Below are 16,867 nucleotides of genomic sequence, written 5' to 3'. Positions count from 1 at the left end.
TTAGACAGATTCCAGGTCCATTTGTTGACCTGGCATCCTATAGTTTGTATAGTTTCAATGTACAAAGTATTAAATATTTTCTTGATATTGTACTGTTTAGACTGATGCTAGGTTATTGGTTTACCTCTCCTAGATTACTGAGGCACTACACTGTCTCTATGCATTTGATGTATGTGTTTACCTTGCTTACTGTAAATCGCTCTGGATTAAGAGCGATAAGAGTGCTAATTTAACACATTGATTGCCTAGATCCAGTTAACTCGTTTTTTCAAATCCATCACTTGATTGCCTAGCCCTAGATCGAGTTAACTTTTTTTTTTGTTTGTTCTTTTTTGTTTTTTTTTGTTTTTTGACCCAAAGACCAAGGAGATATGATTTTTCGAAGATCTAGACTCCCATCCACTTCCTCGTTAACTTAAAACTTAAACATTCTGTATCTCGGCTCCTGAGTACTTTCTTTTTTTCAATTAAAAATCTCTGGCATAAAACTGCAAAAAATCTGAAATAATTCAGGCAGTGAATGTGTTAACTCTGGGTCAGTTTAAAAAAAAACTTTGAGTCAAATTAGTGCTCAGGATTTTGCAGTAGGCTACAGTGCAAGCCTTCGAAAAGTAATTGAGTTTCCCTTCAGACAGTTTAACTCTTACTGTGGAATTCTTTACAGAATGATTTAAAATGATTGTGTAAATATATTTCAGTTCAAGACATTGTATAAATAAAGAATAAATATGAAGATCTACAAGCTCACAACGCATCATGATCGCGATGCGTTGTGAGCTTGTAGATCTGCAATTTTCAGTATTTTTGTCTACGGCACCATTGTACAAGTATAATACAGGGTTGAGTGGCTAATCAGACTAATCGATTTAGTCGATCATACAAATCTATACGAATATTTCGGATCAATTATTTGATTATGAGCAAGATTAAGTGGTTATTGGTTCTGAATATGGGTTAAGGGTGACTGTATCTACTTCACCACAGAACAACTTTTAGTTCTTGTTTTGTCACTTGATCTGCTTTTGTCTTTTAATACTAATGCTTAACTTACAGTACATTCCATTGATTCCTAACACATACTATAAATCAGTCTTAACCACTTTCAGCCTGACCATGCTGAGAGCAAATAGAAGAGGTGTGTTCCCTTTTGAATGCCTCTTCCCATATAGTTCACCAAAAGTTTCCTAACCCACTTCCTCCTCCCATGAGGATTTTATATCATTTAATGAGGGGAAGATTAGTAAAGTGCAAATTATTCTATAGATATTCAATAGATTATTGTCAAGGTACTTTTCAGAGTCGGAAGTGGGGTAAGTCGGTCAAACTCGGTCAAAGTCTTTCACCACGAAGGGAGGGTTGATCAAAAGCTGCGGATGTAACTTTGGATCAGTAGCTTTACTGATAGTTGATCAAACGTAGTAAATGTATTGTCAATACAGAACAAGGGCATGGACAGATTAAGGACTGGGCCAACGGGGCCAGTGACCTATACCAGGAGCCCCTGGGGGCCATTCGTATAAAATTGCTTTAAAGGACATATTAAATATAGGTTAACACTCAAACATGTGGGCCCTCGGCCTATGCATTAGCAAGTCCTCGCCTACATATTGTAGCCGTTAGACTAACTGGACTGACAAACTGAGTATTGTTAAGATTTTGTATTTGTATTTTTTTTTACGTCATGTACCCACACATGCCTTACAGCTCGAGTAGTATATGTGTGTGTGCCCACCCAACTACCTGGGCTGGGGTCTGGGTGGGCCAGGGGCTGAAAGATAATTGAGACCTGGAGTTTGAATCTTTCCCTGGACCGGAGTTTCTAAATGTTTTCATCTCAAGACACAACAGATACAATTTGGTGTCTCCTCAGGATCCAAATGTACAAAAATTAAGCAATACATTATGAATGAATCACCCGATTTCAACTAGGAAAGTATATGTGGCCCTCGGAATCCAAATAGAAACGGTGTGGCTCCATTCTGGATCTCGGACTTCATGTGTTAAGTCATCTATTTATATCTATGACGTATCAGACAAATTCAGCATGATCACAGCCCTTTTGACTTCCATCCATTATAAAATATAAAAGTTCAAACATTTAAAAGAAGTGGTGAGTTGTGAACTTGAATGATCTCCGGGTGTTCAAGTGGTTAAAGAAATGAAAGCGGGTCTTCAGCATACAGTGAAAGACCTTTATATGTTTGTAAGAATGTTTTTCATTATTTTCCATGTCCGTAAGCTTAATTCCCTTCACTCTGTGGACACACTCTGTGTTTGGCTTGGGACGCAGTGGCTTCCTCTCAGTCCTGATGGCTGCTGGACTGGAGGATATCATCCTGGCCCTCGCACCCCCCCAGGGTTATACGGCCACCTGCGTGTGCGTCACACTGTCATGTGCTGTGCCTGTTTCCTCACATTGTGCTGCTGCAGCCCGCTGGCTAAATGCATGACATTGATGGTGAAGTATACCGTCCCCTGGGCTGGCTATATGCAGAGCCTAGTTGGAACTGCAGATCTCAACCTAGCGGTGCCATCATCATCATCCTGTCCTCTCAACCAAGACCTCTCTGAGGCTCTGTGTGCAGAGAGAGGATTGTGAATTTCCACTCAGCTGACATACATACAAACACAACACACACGCTCTATAGAAACTGAAAATGATCACGGTCATATTATCTAATACTATATCTATGTATAACAACAACACCGCCATGAATAAAACCACATCAAAAGAGAGTAAACGGATGTACTAATAGCAGCCAACTAGTTCATGTAATTCTCTGTAGGAAAATTCTCTGTTTTTGTTTAATTCTATCACAGGGGCAGTGGCTCAGGGGGTAGAGCGGCCACTTGGGAATCGGAAGGTCAAGGTTCCCGGTTTGATCCCTGGCCGGCTCCCCCTGGATTAGTGTCAAAGTGTCCTTCAGAAACACACTGAACCTCTAACTGCTCCCGATGAGCAGGTTGCTGCCTTGCATGGTGTCCTCCACCACCGTCGGTGTGTGTGACTGTGCACATAATGGATGAAAGTAATACTCATTATAAAGCGCTTTGGATAAAGGCGCTATATAAAGGCAACCTTCCACACTGAATACATCCATTTTTAGTCATTTCTGTTCTTTTCTGTTTTTCAGTGTTCTATTCGATTGTACTCTATTCTGTTCTCTCATTGTTTGTGCATGGTAGCATACATGAGTGTGGCTCTCGGCATTAGTATGGTGGCCCTGCGCTGCAGATGTGCAGACAGTGCAGCTGTCAGATATACGATCTTGGCGAAGGGGGGAGACGTGGCGTCCATGCAGCCACAGCGTCCAGCAGGACATGAGCACAGCGTTCCTACCGGAGCGTGACAGTTTTACTGCCTGGACACAAAGGGATCCTCTGTGGGGAACAAACCCACCACAACCCACAACCACACGGCACCAAGTGGGCAAGATATGCTCACTGCTTGTTATGCTGGCTGTAATTATTAATGCGGGGGCATGTTGCTTATGATAGGCCATGTGTTTCATCTGAAGCCAAGAACACTCCTACTTAATATGTCCTCGTAGTTAAAGGAATGGTCAGTCACTTAAAAGAGCATTTCAACACTTTAGTCTGAATTACATTATATTGTCGGGCGGAAACCCAAAACCCAAAACTGTTATTTTTCAGGATCCAAATTCAAAAACATCAAAAGTAGCGGATCTACAAGCTCGAAATGCGGCTGTAGATCTGCTACTTTTGATGCTTTTGTGCAACGCTGTAGTATGATCAAGTATCCATAACATAAAAACATTGATCAACTTGAGATATATTCCCAATCCTCAGTGCAGAGCTTGGGGCATTGCCACATTTTTGTTCTTGACTTGAGCTAAATGTACTTGGAATACAAGCCCTCATTATAACTTCAAATTAATTTGTGTAAAATATTACGTACAATTATGCTAGTGAGATTGTTTTTTTGCCAGTGTAGACCCTCACCAATGGGGCGAATAAAGTATGCTAAAAAGGCACAAGGTCATACAACATGTCAAGTTTATTTTACATCATATAGAAATATATTACACTTCTACACGCTGTCTGTCAGAACAATTTTATCACATAAACAAAGCACAACATAAATAAGAGTACAGCAACTGTGACTGCATGCAATTACCACTACCACTGCATGCAATTGCAATTGAGTTGAACAGCTACTGTATGCAATTAAATCCACAAATTGGTAGATAATTAACCATCATGAGAATTAAACATATTTGTTTTGCATTATGCAACAGCCTGGACACTAGCTTCACAAATGCTGCAAACCCGGCCTATACTGTCCTTGAAGAGTACAAGTCAAACACATTTTTGAGATGAAAAGCTGGTACATTCATTTATTTAATTAGAAGTTGTTTTCCTGAAAAAGAAAAAACATATATATAATTTCATTAAGAGAATCTCTAAATTCATGGATCAGTCAAAAATAGTTCTTAATTTACATAGTTTTTCATTTTCTGTACAAAAGATGAAAATAAAGGACGGTACGGTACCTGAAAGTGAACTGATCAAAGCCTGACAGTAACCACAAAAGCTTAGGCGTAAACACAGGGCTCTAATAGCTTACTGGGTGCCCTCCTGTTTTCTCTCTACACTTTAATGTCTTCGTGAAAAATAGTCGATCAACAAGCTTGTATGTTGATCGACCATTTTTTCAAATGTTTGCCCCAGAATATCGATGCTAGTGTTAAAGATTCTAGTAAAAGGCGTGAAGAAACTGAACCATGAGTAGAAGACCAATGCTATCAGGTTAAATGTGATTGTAACGGTACAGTAAGGTCTGTAGCTCTGCCCCATCATATATTGTCACTATTATGTTAACTGCTCTAACAGGAACCTTGTGAGATCATGTTGGGGATTTGTGGGGATTGGGGATTGTGCCCGGGGGTGAAATTTCATTCACACCTAACAGAGGGACAAAGAAGAAGCTTCCAAATGACAGCTATTCAGTAATTGTTGTGTGGGTGACATTAATGTGACAGGCACACTGTGACACACAAGATTAGATGAAACTCTGAAGGATTGGGGGTTTCCTTTGGTACCAAATGTATATTGTTCAATGATATCATCATTACAAACTTAAGACTTAAGCCTGGTATATTAGCTTGGCTAGAATACAAATGTTTTTGAAAATGTTTGAAAGATATTTGAAAAATGTTTAATTGGTAAATACTCTACAAATTATTTGTTTTATATAGGCTATACTGTATATGGCAATACAGACCCACCAGTACCTCATTGGTGTGGTTCACCACTTCCATGAATATTGCACATATCCGACAATACGCTTGTGAAATGCACCAGAATTGCAAACCGATAGTAAATGGATAGATCACCTTTCCTTTAGAGCAATCCCAAAATGAAACGATTCATTAATTCTACCTTTATTTAAACATTAGAAAAACATTAAAACAAAAAACAAAACAAAAAAACACAATAAGATTAAAAGTCACATTCTTAAATTGGCTCAATGACAATAAATAATGTATTTTCCCAAAGCATTTTGCTATATGTGGGGTAGAGCAGAGTTCCTTTTAGGAACGTGGAGTTCAACCCAGTCCTGATACCTGCCAATGTTCCTGTCCAGCAGAGGAGCTTGTTAAGCAGCAGGGCATTATATAGATACAAATATACCAATGCTGGTAAGAGCACATACTGTATACCACATAAGGCTATTAGTCCATTAACATTTGACTTCAGACTCGAGAATCCCCCTCTCTCTCCCTCACAAACTATCAGAAATACTGTAAGCAGAAATGCTGGAGAAAAATAAATAAATATATAAAATAGCTTAATTGATACCCCATCACATGACGGTGTCACCAAGGACAGATTATGGACCAGGTTAATGGGACTCCCGCTGGTAGTCAAGGCCCCTGGGTTGCAAGGCCCATCGTCAAATTGACTAAAACTAGACCTACTCTGGAACGATGCAAGTTGGGATCAATGCAAATTGGGACTACATGCCCACCTGGTTATGCTACCTGGGTATTCAACCCGTTGTACCCGTCAGTCTGTATCCCTTTTATGCCCATATATATATATATAGGGATATCTGTATCTGTCTGTCCTTGTCCCTTTATGCCCATATTATAGAGATCCCTAATGTCATCAGTATATGCCCATATATCGGTTGGATCGGCAGCTCTGGACAACAGACTATCCGAATGACTCGAAGCTCGATGTGATATCAGCTTGAAAATCAGTTATTGTAAGTGACACAATTGTACTACGGAGTATAAATTAGGATTATGGCTCTTGTACCAAGTGATAATTGCAGTCCTTACTCTGTATTCATTCTAATGCTAGCGATCTAGACTAGAAACCAAAACCTATTACTGTTGCACTCTGGGTAAAAACATCATCACAATCGTCTTGGTAGTAAAATCAGTTCATGCCCTTTCCCTCGTATATGATTACAAAGGAAACCATTACCATGAGAATGACACTTATTTATCACCCGATGTGTGTGATGTACACTGGCCTCTACCTTCGACAATTGACAGGTAAACATAGCTGAAAGTAATAAAGTTAAGTTTGAGTGCGTTTTCATTTAGGTGTTACTGTAGCACACAGAAATATTACCTTCAGCTGCGTTTACCTGTCAAAGTGGCCACTGCTTTGTTTTTTGTTTCGTTTTTGAACCATTCAAGACCAGACCCATTGAAAGAGAGTTACATGCTTCATCAACACCCATTACGAGGATTCAATGTATGGCTGGAACTATACAGTAGTGTTTGGAACTATTGGTTGCCCGATGGAAATAAGTTACTTCCGCATTCATCATGTACACACCTACGCATGATGCTAATGCTCTAAACACCATGTACATAGTACATGCTACTACATATCGCTGCTGTTGTTTTTTTGTAAATTAATGTCCTACTTGATTATACTACAGCCTCACACAAAAGCATCAAAAGTAGCAGATATGGCCTGGACCGCAGACCACCCAAAAGAGACGATATGCTATTTGCATTTAATGCTCTGATGAAGGCTCTTAGCCGAAACGCGTGAAAATGTGAGTACTTTGTCCTCCAGTGATTTGAAATTTGAGATGTGCTACCTTTTGGGGATTTTTTTGTATTCCTGTTTTTGATATTTATCTCTATCCTCTCTTCTCACGCAAAATTACAAAATGATGGCGCACGCACAGGGGACAAAACCCCCACTTCTTTACACCTGTAAACCTGTGATGTGACAATAAAGTTGATTCTAATTCTTCTCATTGTTGTCGTTTTCTCTGAGCACACCAAAAGAAATTACAAATCAACAGTAAGATGCTTTTGGCAATAAATCATTGAATATTATGTTGTTGCTGTCGGGCATATTTTCGCAAATTAATGCCCTACTTGACCATACTACAGCGTCACACAAAGTATCAAAAGTAGCAGATCCACAAGCTCGAAAGCTTGTACTTTTTTCTTCTTTTGATCCTGAAAAGTAACAGTTTTGAACATACCGTATGAGGTTTCCACCCGACAGAGACAATATAATATGAACATTCTTTGTTTACAACTAAAGTCTATGGGAGTGTCGTAACTCTCTCAATAGGTCTGTGTCAAGACTATTGTGATTGTAATTGATGTATTGACATATCATCGATAAAGAAGGACAGGACAGAAGAAAGAGGTGGGGGGGGGGGGGTGCTTGTTGTTGCTTATTGGCCTAGTCGTCTTATATTACAGAAAAAAACTCTGTGTTGACGTTGAAAAGGATTGAGTGCAAGGGGGAGGGGTGTGTGTGTATGTGTGTGTGTATTTGCATTACTATACTTGTGAGGACCAAATATCCCCACAAGTATAGTAGAATTAGATATTGTGAAGAACATTTTTCTTTTAGGAAAAGATTCAGGTTTGGGATTAAGGTTAGGATAATACATTTAGAGGTCAGGTTTAGGGGTTGGAGTTATGCCTTTAGTTGTCTGCGGGTGTGTTGCACACCGAAAATAGCCAGCCTACAAGCTCGCAGCGCGATGCGTTGCAAGCTTGTAGATTGGCTATTTTTGGTGTTAGTGTTAGGACCCCAAAAGGACAAAAAAAAAAGAGGGGAAAAAAACCATTCATAAAATTGTCTTCCTAAAATATCATCGTCCTCACAAGTATAGTAATACAAAACGTGTGTGTGTGCATGTGTGTGTGGTGGGGCACACTTGGAGCCACAATCCGTTGCATTGTTCCCCCTCCTCCTCCCCCTCCACCTCCTCGTCCTCCCTGCTCCACTCCTCACTCCTCTCTGGTGTCCTACCATGCGTCTATATCTCTCTGTCTTCCCCTGACCCTGATCACTAAACTGGAAGAGAGGATGAAGTTTCAGGAAGCTTCAGAGTGAGATATGGTCCGTCTGTGGTGACAGCCCACTCCTCTTCACTTCCTCTGTGACTGGCTGCCTGGAAGAGATGATGTGGGTAAAGGGGGGGGGGGGTGCATATCGGGTTAGGAAGAGAAGGTGACACAATTTAGATTTCCATCAAATGATTGCATGGAATGAAACTTGCCAACTTGTCAGTGCTCCCATGTACTGTGAATGCATACTGTATGTGCATGTACTATCGTTGTTGTCTGGCAGAAAAACCTCTTATCTCTATATTTTACCTGTTGTGTTTTTCCGTAAATTAACGCCCTACTTGATCATCCTAAAGCGTCACACAAAAGCATTAAAAAAAATCACATCTGTGAGCTCTAAACACGGCGCGAAGCAACACGTTTTGAGCTTGTCGATCTGCTACTTTTGCTATTTTTTTATTTGAATCCTGAAAAGTATCAGTTTTGGAGATAAGAGGTTTTCACCCGACAGAGACGATATGATATAAATGATACAAATTCAGGCACCAGAGACAGCACAGCAGTTAAGGTACAGATACAGAGTGACTGTACTGTGAGATACAGTCATGTCAGGAAGGAACAATCAACCATCAATAATGTAGGCTACGTATATGAAAATGATATGAAAGATACAACCTATACATTAGCTGGCATTATGCTTCACTATATCACAGCGCATTCCATCTCTACAATCACAGGTTGGTGAGTGTCACATGTAAACTTGACAAAAAGGTTTGGCACAAAAACCAAAAAGAATAAACTAGGAGCTAAGAAGTTGGACTAAACCACCTGGATCACCAGGAGGTTGAAGGAATTCATCAGTTTGAGGAGGAATGTGTCTTATCAGTGAGATCTTAGCCCCGCGGGTGTGAGATAACCCTTGCTGAGAACTGCCCTAAATACATGACAAAAGGGAAGAAATCGCAGCCAGAGGGCTTAACGAATGACACCCACTGCATGAAGTAACCCCTCAGGGAGGAACAGAGAGACGAGACGAGAGGCGGTGAGCCGGGCTGAGCCGCACCACCGTAAAGAGAGGAAACCAAAAACAACTAAGCCATCATTTGCGTCATCACATCTCCTCATCGTCATAACCTGTGTCAGTTACCTTATGTGGACTATGCGGACACTTTGCACCTTAAAGGAGTAGTTCACACAAAAAATTACTTATTTTCAATCAATTACATACCCCATGAAGCCTTGAATTCATGTAGATTTTTTAGTTTTTGTCTCATCCCTGAGCCAATAATTTGATGCCCAGGTCATCAGTCAATAGGAGACTCCGTCGGTCATCAAATTATTGGCTTAGGAATGCGAGAAAAACTAAAAAATCTCCATGAACTCAAGGCTTCATGGGGTGTGTAATTGATAGAAAATAAGTATTTTTTTGGGTGAACTACTCCTTTAATCCCATGTACAACGCGCTTTTTTTGGTTTTGTTTTTCTCGCACCTTAACTAACGTCCATATCATATCATGTACAGTGTATATCTGCTCCTATGCTCACACGTACCTTTATGTCTTACCTCCGGTACTTACCGCACCGGATAGATATACGGTACTATGTGTAAATATGTAGATAATTTGTTTGTTTTTATTGATCTCTCTCCCCCTCTTCCCCTTGCCTCTCCCTTCTTCTTCTTCTCTTTCTCTGATGGAAATAACAAAAAACGATGGAGCTTGCACCCACTGTTTTACACCTGTAAACCTGTGATGTGACAATAAAGTTGATTCTGATTCTAACCAATATGGGACACAGCGACGACAACCCCCCTCCAGTCATTATTACTCCAGCATTCTTCCAGACGCTCAGGTGAACAGATCACAATGGGATCTGTCATCGTCAGAAGACACACAGAGCCCAGAGGGAGGTGGATGGATAACACCCGCTGTCATCACACCAGCATTCCACCATCTCTCTTCTCTTAGCTTCTGGGTGGGTGGTCGAGTAGTTGACTTCACAGACCCCTCCTCCTTCTCTGAGGATTCAGCGTGGATGTATTTAACCAAAACAGAACAGGGACCACTGAGGGTGGTAGAGCAGTGATTCTCCACCTTTTTCATTTCAAGGAGATAAGAGGTTTCTGGCCAACAACAACAACGATATGCCTTATAGGCCAGTGGCTCTCAACCTTTTCAAGGTGCAACGCCCCGAAAATAATCATATTTGAACAGGGGACGCCCCAAAATAATCATATTTGAACTGGGGACGCCCCACCCTGACAAGCACATGGAATCGTAGGAGTTGACGCAATTATTTGAGCTAATCATACTTCTTCATTATCGTTAGAATCATTTCCATTCAGCTGTATAAAAGACAGACAGATGATATTAACCCATTGAGACCTGAGGCCGATTCTAAAAACGCCTTCTAAAATCTAACCTAAGTTTTCTGAAAACATATGAAATACAAAATGATGTTGGTATATGCATAGCAACAACTAATGAGACACAGAGGTGGCTCCCGGATTCAGAGGTATAACAACGTATAGGTGGCAGCAGGTCTAAATGGGTTAACACAAATGGCATGTTTTCATAATTATTTCCACGCCATAGTCATCTAAATTTTGGGGCATTTTGCTAAATTGAAAAATCTTCAAAAGAATCTCTTCAAATGTTTTGAAAAAAATAAAAGTTTTTATTTTATTTTATACAAATCTTCTCTTCTGGGGGTCCCTCCCTGGCATAAACTATTCTCAGATAGGGGTCTGCGGCCAAATACATATCAATTTGGAGGTCCTTGACAACCACTGCGCTATGACACAACTTCCTGTGATCACTATGACTGCATCTTAAAACTGTAAAGACGCCAGGCGGGTAAATAAAATAAAAAACCAGCAGGATGCAGGGGCTTCAGGCAGCCATTAGGCCTCATAACATAACATAACAGGCTTTCCAGTCAGGTCAGGCTGGCAGAGCGGCCGGAGGTAATAACCCATCAAATGCAATTAAGACTCATGGAGAGAGAGCGAGAGCAGATGATGATGGAGAGAGAGCGAGAGCAGATGATGATAAGGGGACCGGGCTGCGCAATCGAACCATCTAGCCAGCAGCACTCACAAGTTCCAGATGTAAGATGTTACCATTAACAATCAAAGAAAAGCTGCGAGTCCAGTGAGGGATGCATACTACAGACTGACATCTACTGTTAAGTGTTAACCCATTAACTCATTCAGTGCCAATGAAATAAAAAAATAATTGCAGTATAATCGATCCCCTGGTGGGTGCTAATCACTGAGGGTTGCACTGTGTGGTTTCACAAATGTCAACGAGGTCATTGGACCTTGTTGACATTAATTGTCTGCCTTTTGAAAATAACATAATAACATTGAAAAATACATAGTACAAAAAAAAAGTGCTCAGGAGCCGAGATACAGCCTTTTTCAGTAATAAGTTAAACAAGAAGTGAATGGAGCAGCAAATCTTCAAATGATGATGAAAAAAAAAAAAAGCCTAATATCTCCTCTGGCCAAAGGGAGGGATTCCCTCTTGGCCTATCTGTAGATGTTTGTTTTCATACAAATGTGGTTATCAGTAACCTTTACTAGGAATGTAATAATTATAACTATAAAAACAACAACACACAAATCGAATCAATTCTAAATGACCCCAAGCATATTTTTCTGCATTATGTTCTGTAAAATCCCAGTATTTGGTAACCCAAAACAAGTGAGTCATGTTACATGAATGCATTTGATACTTATTTTAACAGATACCACTGCTTATCTTTCCAGTACAAAAGACTTCCTGGTAAGGGACAGCACCTTTCTGGTAACAAGGTGCAAATGTTGGTAAGGAACAACACCTTTCTCGTAACAAAGTACAAATGTTGGTAAGGAACAGCACCTTTCTCGTAACAAAGTACAAATGTTGGTAAGGAACAGCACCTTTCTCGTAACAAAGTACAAATGTTGGTAAGGAACAACACCTTTCTCGTAACAAAGTACAAATGTTGGTAAGGAACAACACCTTTCTCGTAACAAAGTACAAATGTTGGTAAGGAACAGCACCTTTCTCGTAACAAAGTACAAATGTTGGTAAGGAACAGCACCTTTCTCGTAACAAAGTACAAATGTTGGTAAGGAACAACACCTTTCTCGTAACAAAGTACAAATGTTGGTAAGGAACAACACCTTTCTCGTAACAAAGTACAAATGTTGGTAAGGAACAACACCTTTCTCGTAACAAAGTACAAATGTTGGTAAGGAACAGCACCTTTCTGGTAACAAGGTGCAAATGCTCATGTGGCGATGCGTGTAGATGGACTACCGGTATTCGTATTCGCCCCCAAACGCCACAATGCAAACAATAATGTTTGCATCTCTGCTTGCATTGACATCTACAGTATGTAATATCTGGGTTTTAGTGCGAACACAGTCCTATTGATGTCCATTATAAATGTTAAATATTTCAAAAAGTATAAACTATGTGTGGTTATCACGGTTATCATCTATGGTCCAGTAGGTCCCTACTGGCCTACCAGGAGGCTCTGGTAGGCCGTTATCAGCCTTAACGCATGTGCTGTCACGTGACCTGTCCAAGTCCCAGAAAAGACGCGCTGTGATTGGCTGTCTTGTGGCTTCTGACGGCGCGCCTCCATCGTGATTCGATCCCAGGAGGTTGTGGCTGAAAATCTAATGATTAGCGAGGTACGCCGCCGAGGCAGGTGCTGGAATGGGGCTTCGTACTGTATTTCATTGTGACTCCGTCCCCTGACAGCACATGAGGTAACATTGAATCACCCATAGAATGGCTGATAACAGCCTACCAGAGCCTCCTGGTAGACCAGTAGAGACCTACTGGGACCATAGCTATGCGATGATAAGGGTGATAACAGCCCATTCAATGGGATGATTTCTAGGTAGTTCTAAGTATCGGGTGCAGCGATATGAAAGTCAAGAAACCTGGTTGTGCATCATCACGCTTTAAGGGCCAGGGCGCCATACAAGCTAGGACCGCCGCAGGGCGAAACTAGTCCGGCATTTGTTCCCCAAAACAAGTGAATGATGTTGGAACCTGCTAGACAACATTATTAATCATTATTAGACAATGATACTGTCCTTTATGTTACCAGTGCTCTTGTTTCCACGCACAAAAGACTGCACCATTCTGGCAACGAGGGCTGAAGGTTTGGTAAGGAACAGGGGACCACAGATAGGTTGTGTTTGTGTGTGTGTGAGAGAGAGAGAGAGAGAGCAAAAGAGAGACAGACAGACAGAGAGAATGGTATAATGGGGTAGTAGGTGCAGTTCCCTGAGGTGAACTTCAGGTGAACTTCAAAACAAACAAAAGGTAAACAGACATGCATATTACATAATAATTATTATACAATTATATTCAGAGGAAATCTGATCCAGGGCTTTATTTGGACCTTAACCCATTCAATCCGGGAACGCATCGTTGTCATTTTAGCTATAACCATTATTGTATACTTTGGCTATTCAAAAATAGCAGATATACAAGCTCATAGCGTGGCACCGAGTGTCGCGCTATGAGCTTGTATATCTGCTATTTCTTTGAAAAATCATGACAATTTGTGCAAATCTTTGAAAATATGTATATTATTTGTAACTCAAATCTATATTATTTGTAACTCAAATCTTTGCTTCGGGGGTCCCTGGAACTAAACATTTTGAGATGGGGGTCGGCGGCCTTGACATGAAAACGTTTGAGCACCACTGATATAGAAACATACGTTTTTCAGAAACCTGTTAGATTTAGAAGACATTTAATGTGTGTTCGGATTGAATGGGTTAATACTACTGAACAACACTGCTGTCTCATGGGGTTGGCAGGGCTGGCAGACACAGGTGTACTAGTAGAGCCAGTACATTTCACTTCAGCCGAACATCGCTTGGACTAAAGTCCTTGTTACGTGTGCACAGCCCCAGCAGACATATAGAGGCTATTACTTTACGTCTCTGTGGAAACCTCATTATGTCCAAACTGTTACTGTTCAGGGTTCAAATTATCAGCTTGTAGATCTACTACTTTTGTGTGATGCTGTTGTATGATCAAGTAGGGCATTAATTTTTACCTTAAATTCAGAGGAAATTTGATCCAGTGCTTTATTATTTGGACCTTACTACTACTGAACAACGCTGCTGTCCCATGGGGTTGGCAGGGCTGGCAGACACAGGTGTACAAGCAGCGCCAGTACATTTTGCTTTAGCTGAACGTCAACTGATATTCCATTGGGGTGAAAGAGAGAAATTGGAATGAATCGTAGCCAGAAAACAAGAAACATGCCAGACAAAGATAGAAACGGGGGTGAAAAGCGGCCTGACAGAAACGAGACAATACTACAGATGCAGGGCAGTGAACTGGCTTTTGTTGTCGTCTGCTGGCCAAAGCAGCAGGCGATCTCAAAATTCACAATCCACTTGAGCAGGTTTCAATAGACTACTACGGTTGTAGAATATAAAACTGCTTCTAAATCGTGTTTGGCAATCTGCTTTTTAAAGGATTATCGCCAGCCATGAGCCAAATCCTGGTTACTTCTGACTATCCGCCAAAGTGGCTAAGTGAGTAGATAAACACAGCCAAAATTTGCCAGGATGTAGTTGCGGTTGTGGTCTTAAAAAAAAAGATGCTAAAATGACCTACTTCCAGTAGAGTAGTGGAGTTACAATAGGGGATAATAGCTTAACACCAATTTCCAGTAGCATGTGGAAGTTAAACTTTTCCTTTTTTCCTTTTTTAAATCTAGCAACTTAGGGTAGTTATGTTACTTAAATATTTGGGTAGCTTGTTACTTAAAGGGTCTACACCATGAAAATTTAAAAAAAAAAAAAAATGCAGTCATTCCTTCTCATTTCATGGATTTCCAGAATGGGCGTGTCTGAACAGGCGATCTCAGAATGGAAATGTTTATGATGTCACAAACATTAATGATGGCAAACCCAATGTTAAATGAAAAGTGCCCGAATCGCTCCGAAACTTTTTCTACCCCCCCTAAGTGGGGGTCTACGAACAAATACTTCGGGCTCGGATTTTGGCTCCGCCCCCCGGAAGTGGGTGAAACAGGCACCTCAAACACTTGGTGGAATTGTTCAAAAATGTTCAAAGTGGTTTTTTTTCGATTTTGTATTTTTCTTAGATGCTTCTTTTTATGCAGAAATTTCCCTTTTTTTTTTTTTTTTTAATAATTGTTTTTAATATATTTTTTTATTAACAGACAGAATTGCTCAGTAGCCCCCCCCCTGCCCAAGAGGACCATATGATATTAAATATCAAATATTTTTTTTAAATTCATGGTGTAGATCCTTTAAATATTTGGGTAGCTTGTTACATGTACACAGCCCTTGCAGCATAAAGAGACTATTACTTTTCGTCTCTGTCGGGTGGAAAACTTTTTCTTTTTTTTTATATATATACTTTTGTGTGACGCTGTAGTATGATCTTTAATTTACGAAAACAATTTTTTTCAAGTTTTCAAGTTTCAAGTTAAAATATGGTCGTCTGGTACAGTAAATTTTTTGACTCACTTTGTCCACTGGTAGAGTAAATTTTTAGACTCACTTTGTCCTCTGGTAGAGTTAATTTTTAGACTCACGTTGTCCTCTGGTAGAGTACATTTTTAGACTCACTTTGTCCTCTGGTAGAGTACATTTTTAGACTCACTTTGTCCTCTGGTAGAGTACATTTTTAGACTCACTTTGTCCTCCGGTAGAGTAAATTTTTAGACTCACTTTGTCCTCTGGTAGAGTTAACTGAGGTGGGCCGGCTGGTGTGCTGCGGCTCACTGTGTGAGAACTGCGGGGCGAGTGGCGGGCATCGACCCCTCCGAGCGCTGCTGCTCTGTCCGCCGTTCTGCTCCACTGCTGCGTCGTCGGGCTCCGGCGATCGTGGAATCTTTGGACGGCTTGCAAAGGACTCTTGACTATTAATGAGGACAGAAAGAAGAAGATTATTATTTTTTTTTTCAATAGTAAGTGGGTCGACAGTAAGTCATACTGCGTGCAGTTTGTGAACGAAGCCGCACAAATCACAATGCAATGGTCTCCAATTCCACTTCATCGGGGCATTTAAAGTGACCACAGGAAGTGTTTGTAGAGCTCAAGCATTTATGAGCTCTGATTAGTTTACTTTAGAGTTGCAGACCAGTGGTTAACAACCTTTTCTGGATCAGAACAAGAAAAATAAATACCATGATAATAATTTTTTTCTTTACATCATTATTATTATTTTTATATAATCAATTATCAATCTTAGCGTTTTGCAAATTATTTGGGGGCCCAACTTGCAATATCCTCACACATCAGTGGACCCACAAGGTTGGATTGGCTGGTGTAAACATTTCAAAACGTCACCACTGTGTCGTATAAAAAGCCAAAAATATTCTGACTCTGTCTGCATCCCAGGTCAGTGAAACCCATGATTCTGATGATTATCCAAATGTTATTGCATTTTCTTTTTTTTTATTGATTATTTTTTTATATTAATTCCAAATTAAATTGATTAATAACAGAAACATGCTTTTTGATTCAGGTATGGTCATATTTGTCAACACTTATTTTGGTT

The 16,867-nt window shown here is 40.3% G+C and overlaps 1 protein-coding gene across 3 annotated transcripts in view; it reads right to left on the bottom strand.

Annotated features, from left to right (window-relative positions):
* Positions 1–4,934: 4,934 nt before the first annotated feature.
* Positions 4,935–16,867, bottom strand: part of armc9 (armadillo repeat containing 9) — a 66,460-nt gene continuing 54,527 nt past the window's right edge. For 2 of the 3 annotated variants that reach the window (XM_080431138.1, XM_080431139.1), the window contains 2 exons: positions 16,036–16,226; positions 4,935–8,410 (listed from right to left, as the gene is read on the bottom strand). In XM_080431138.1, coding sequence (XP_080287264.1) covers positions 8,388–8,410; positions 16,036–16,226 — 214 coding nt within the window. In that variant the 3' untranslated portion in view covers positions 4,935–8,387. The remainder of the gene's footprint in view (positions 8,411–16,035; positions 16,227–16,867) is intronic. The other variant, XR_013933323.1, reaches the window with a different exon arrangement.

Source organism: Gymnoscopelus braueri, assembly GCF_963280865.1.
Source record: "Gymnoscopelus braueri genome assembly, chromosome: 6".
Lineage (NCBI taxonomy): Eukaryota > Metazoa > Chordata > Actinopteri > Myctophiformes > Myctophidae > Gymnoscopelus > Gymnoscopelus braueri.
Note: the sequence above shows the minus strand (reverse complement) of the source record. Positions and strands in the feature narration are given on the sequence as shown.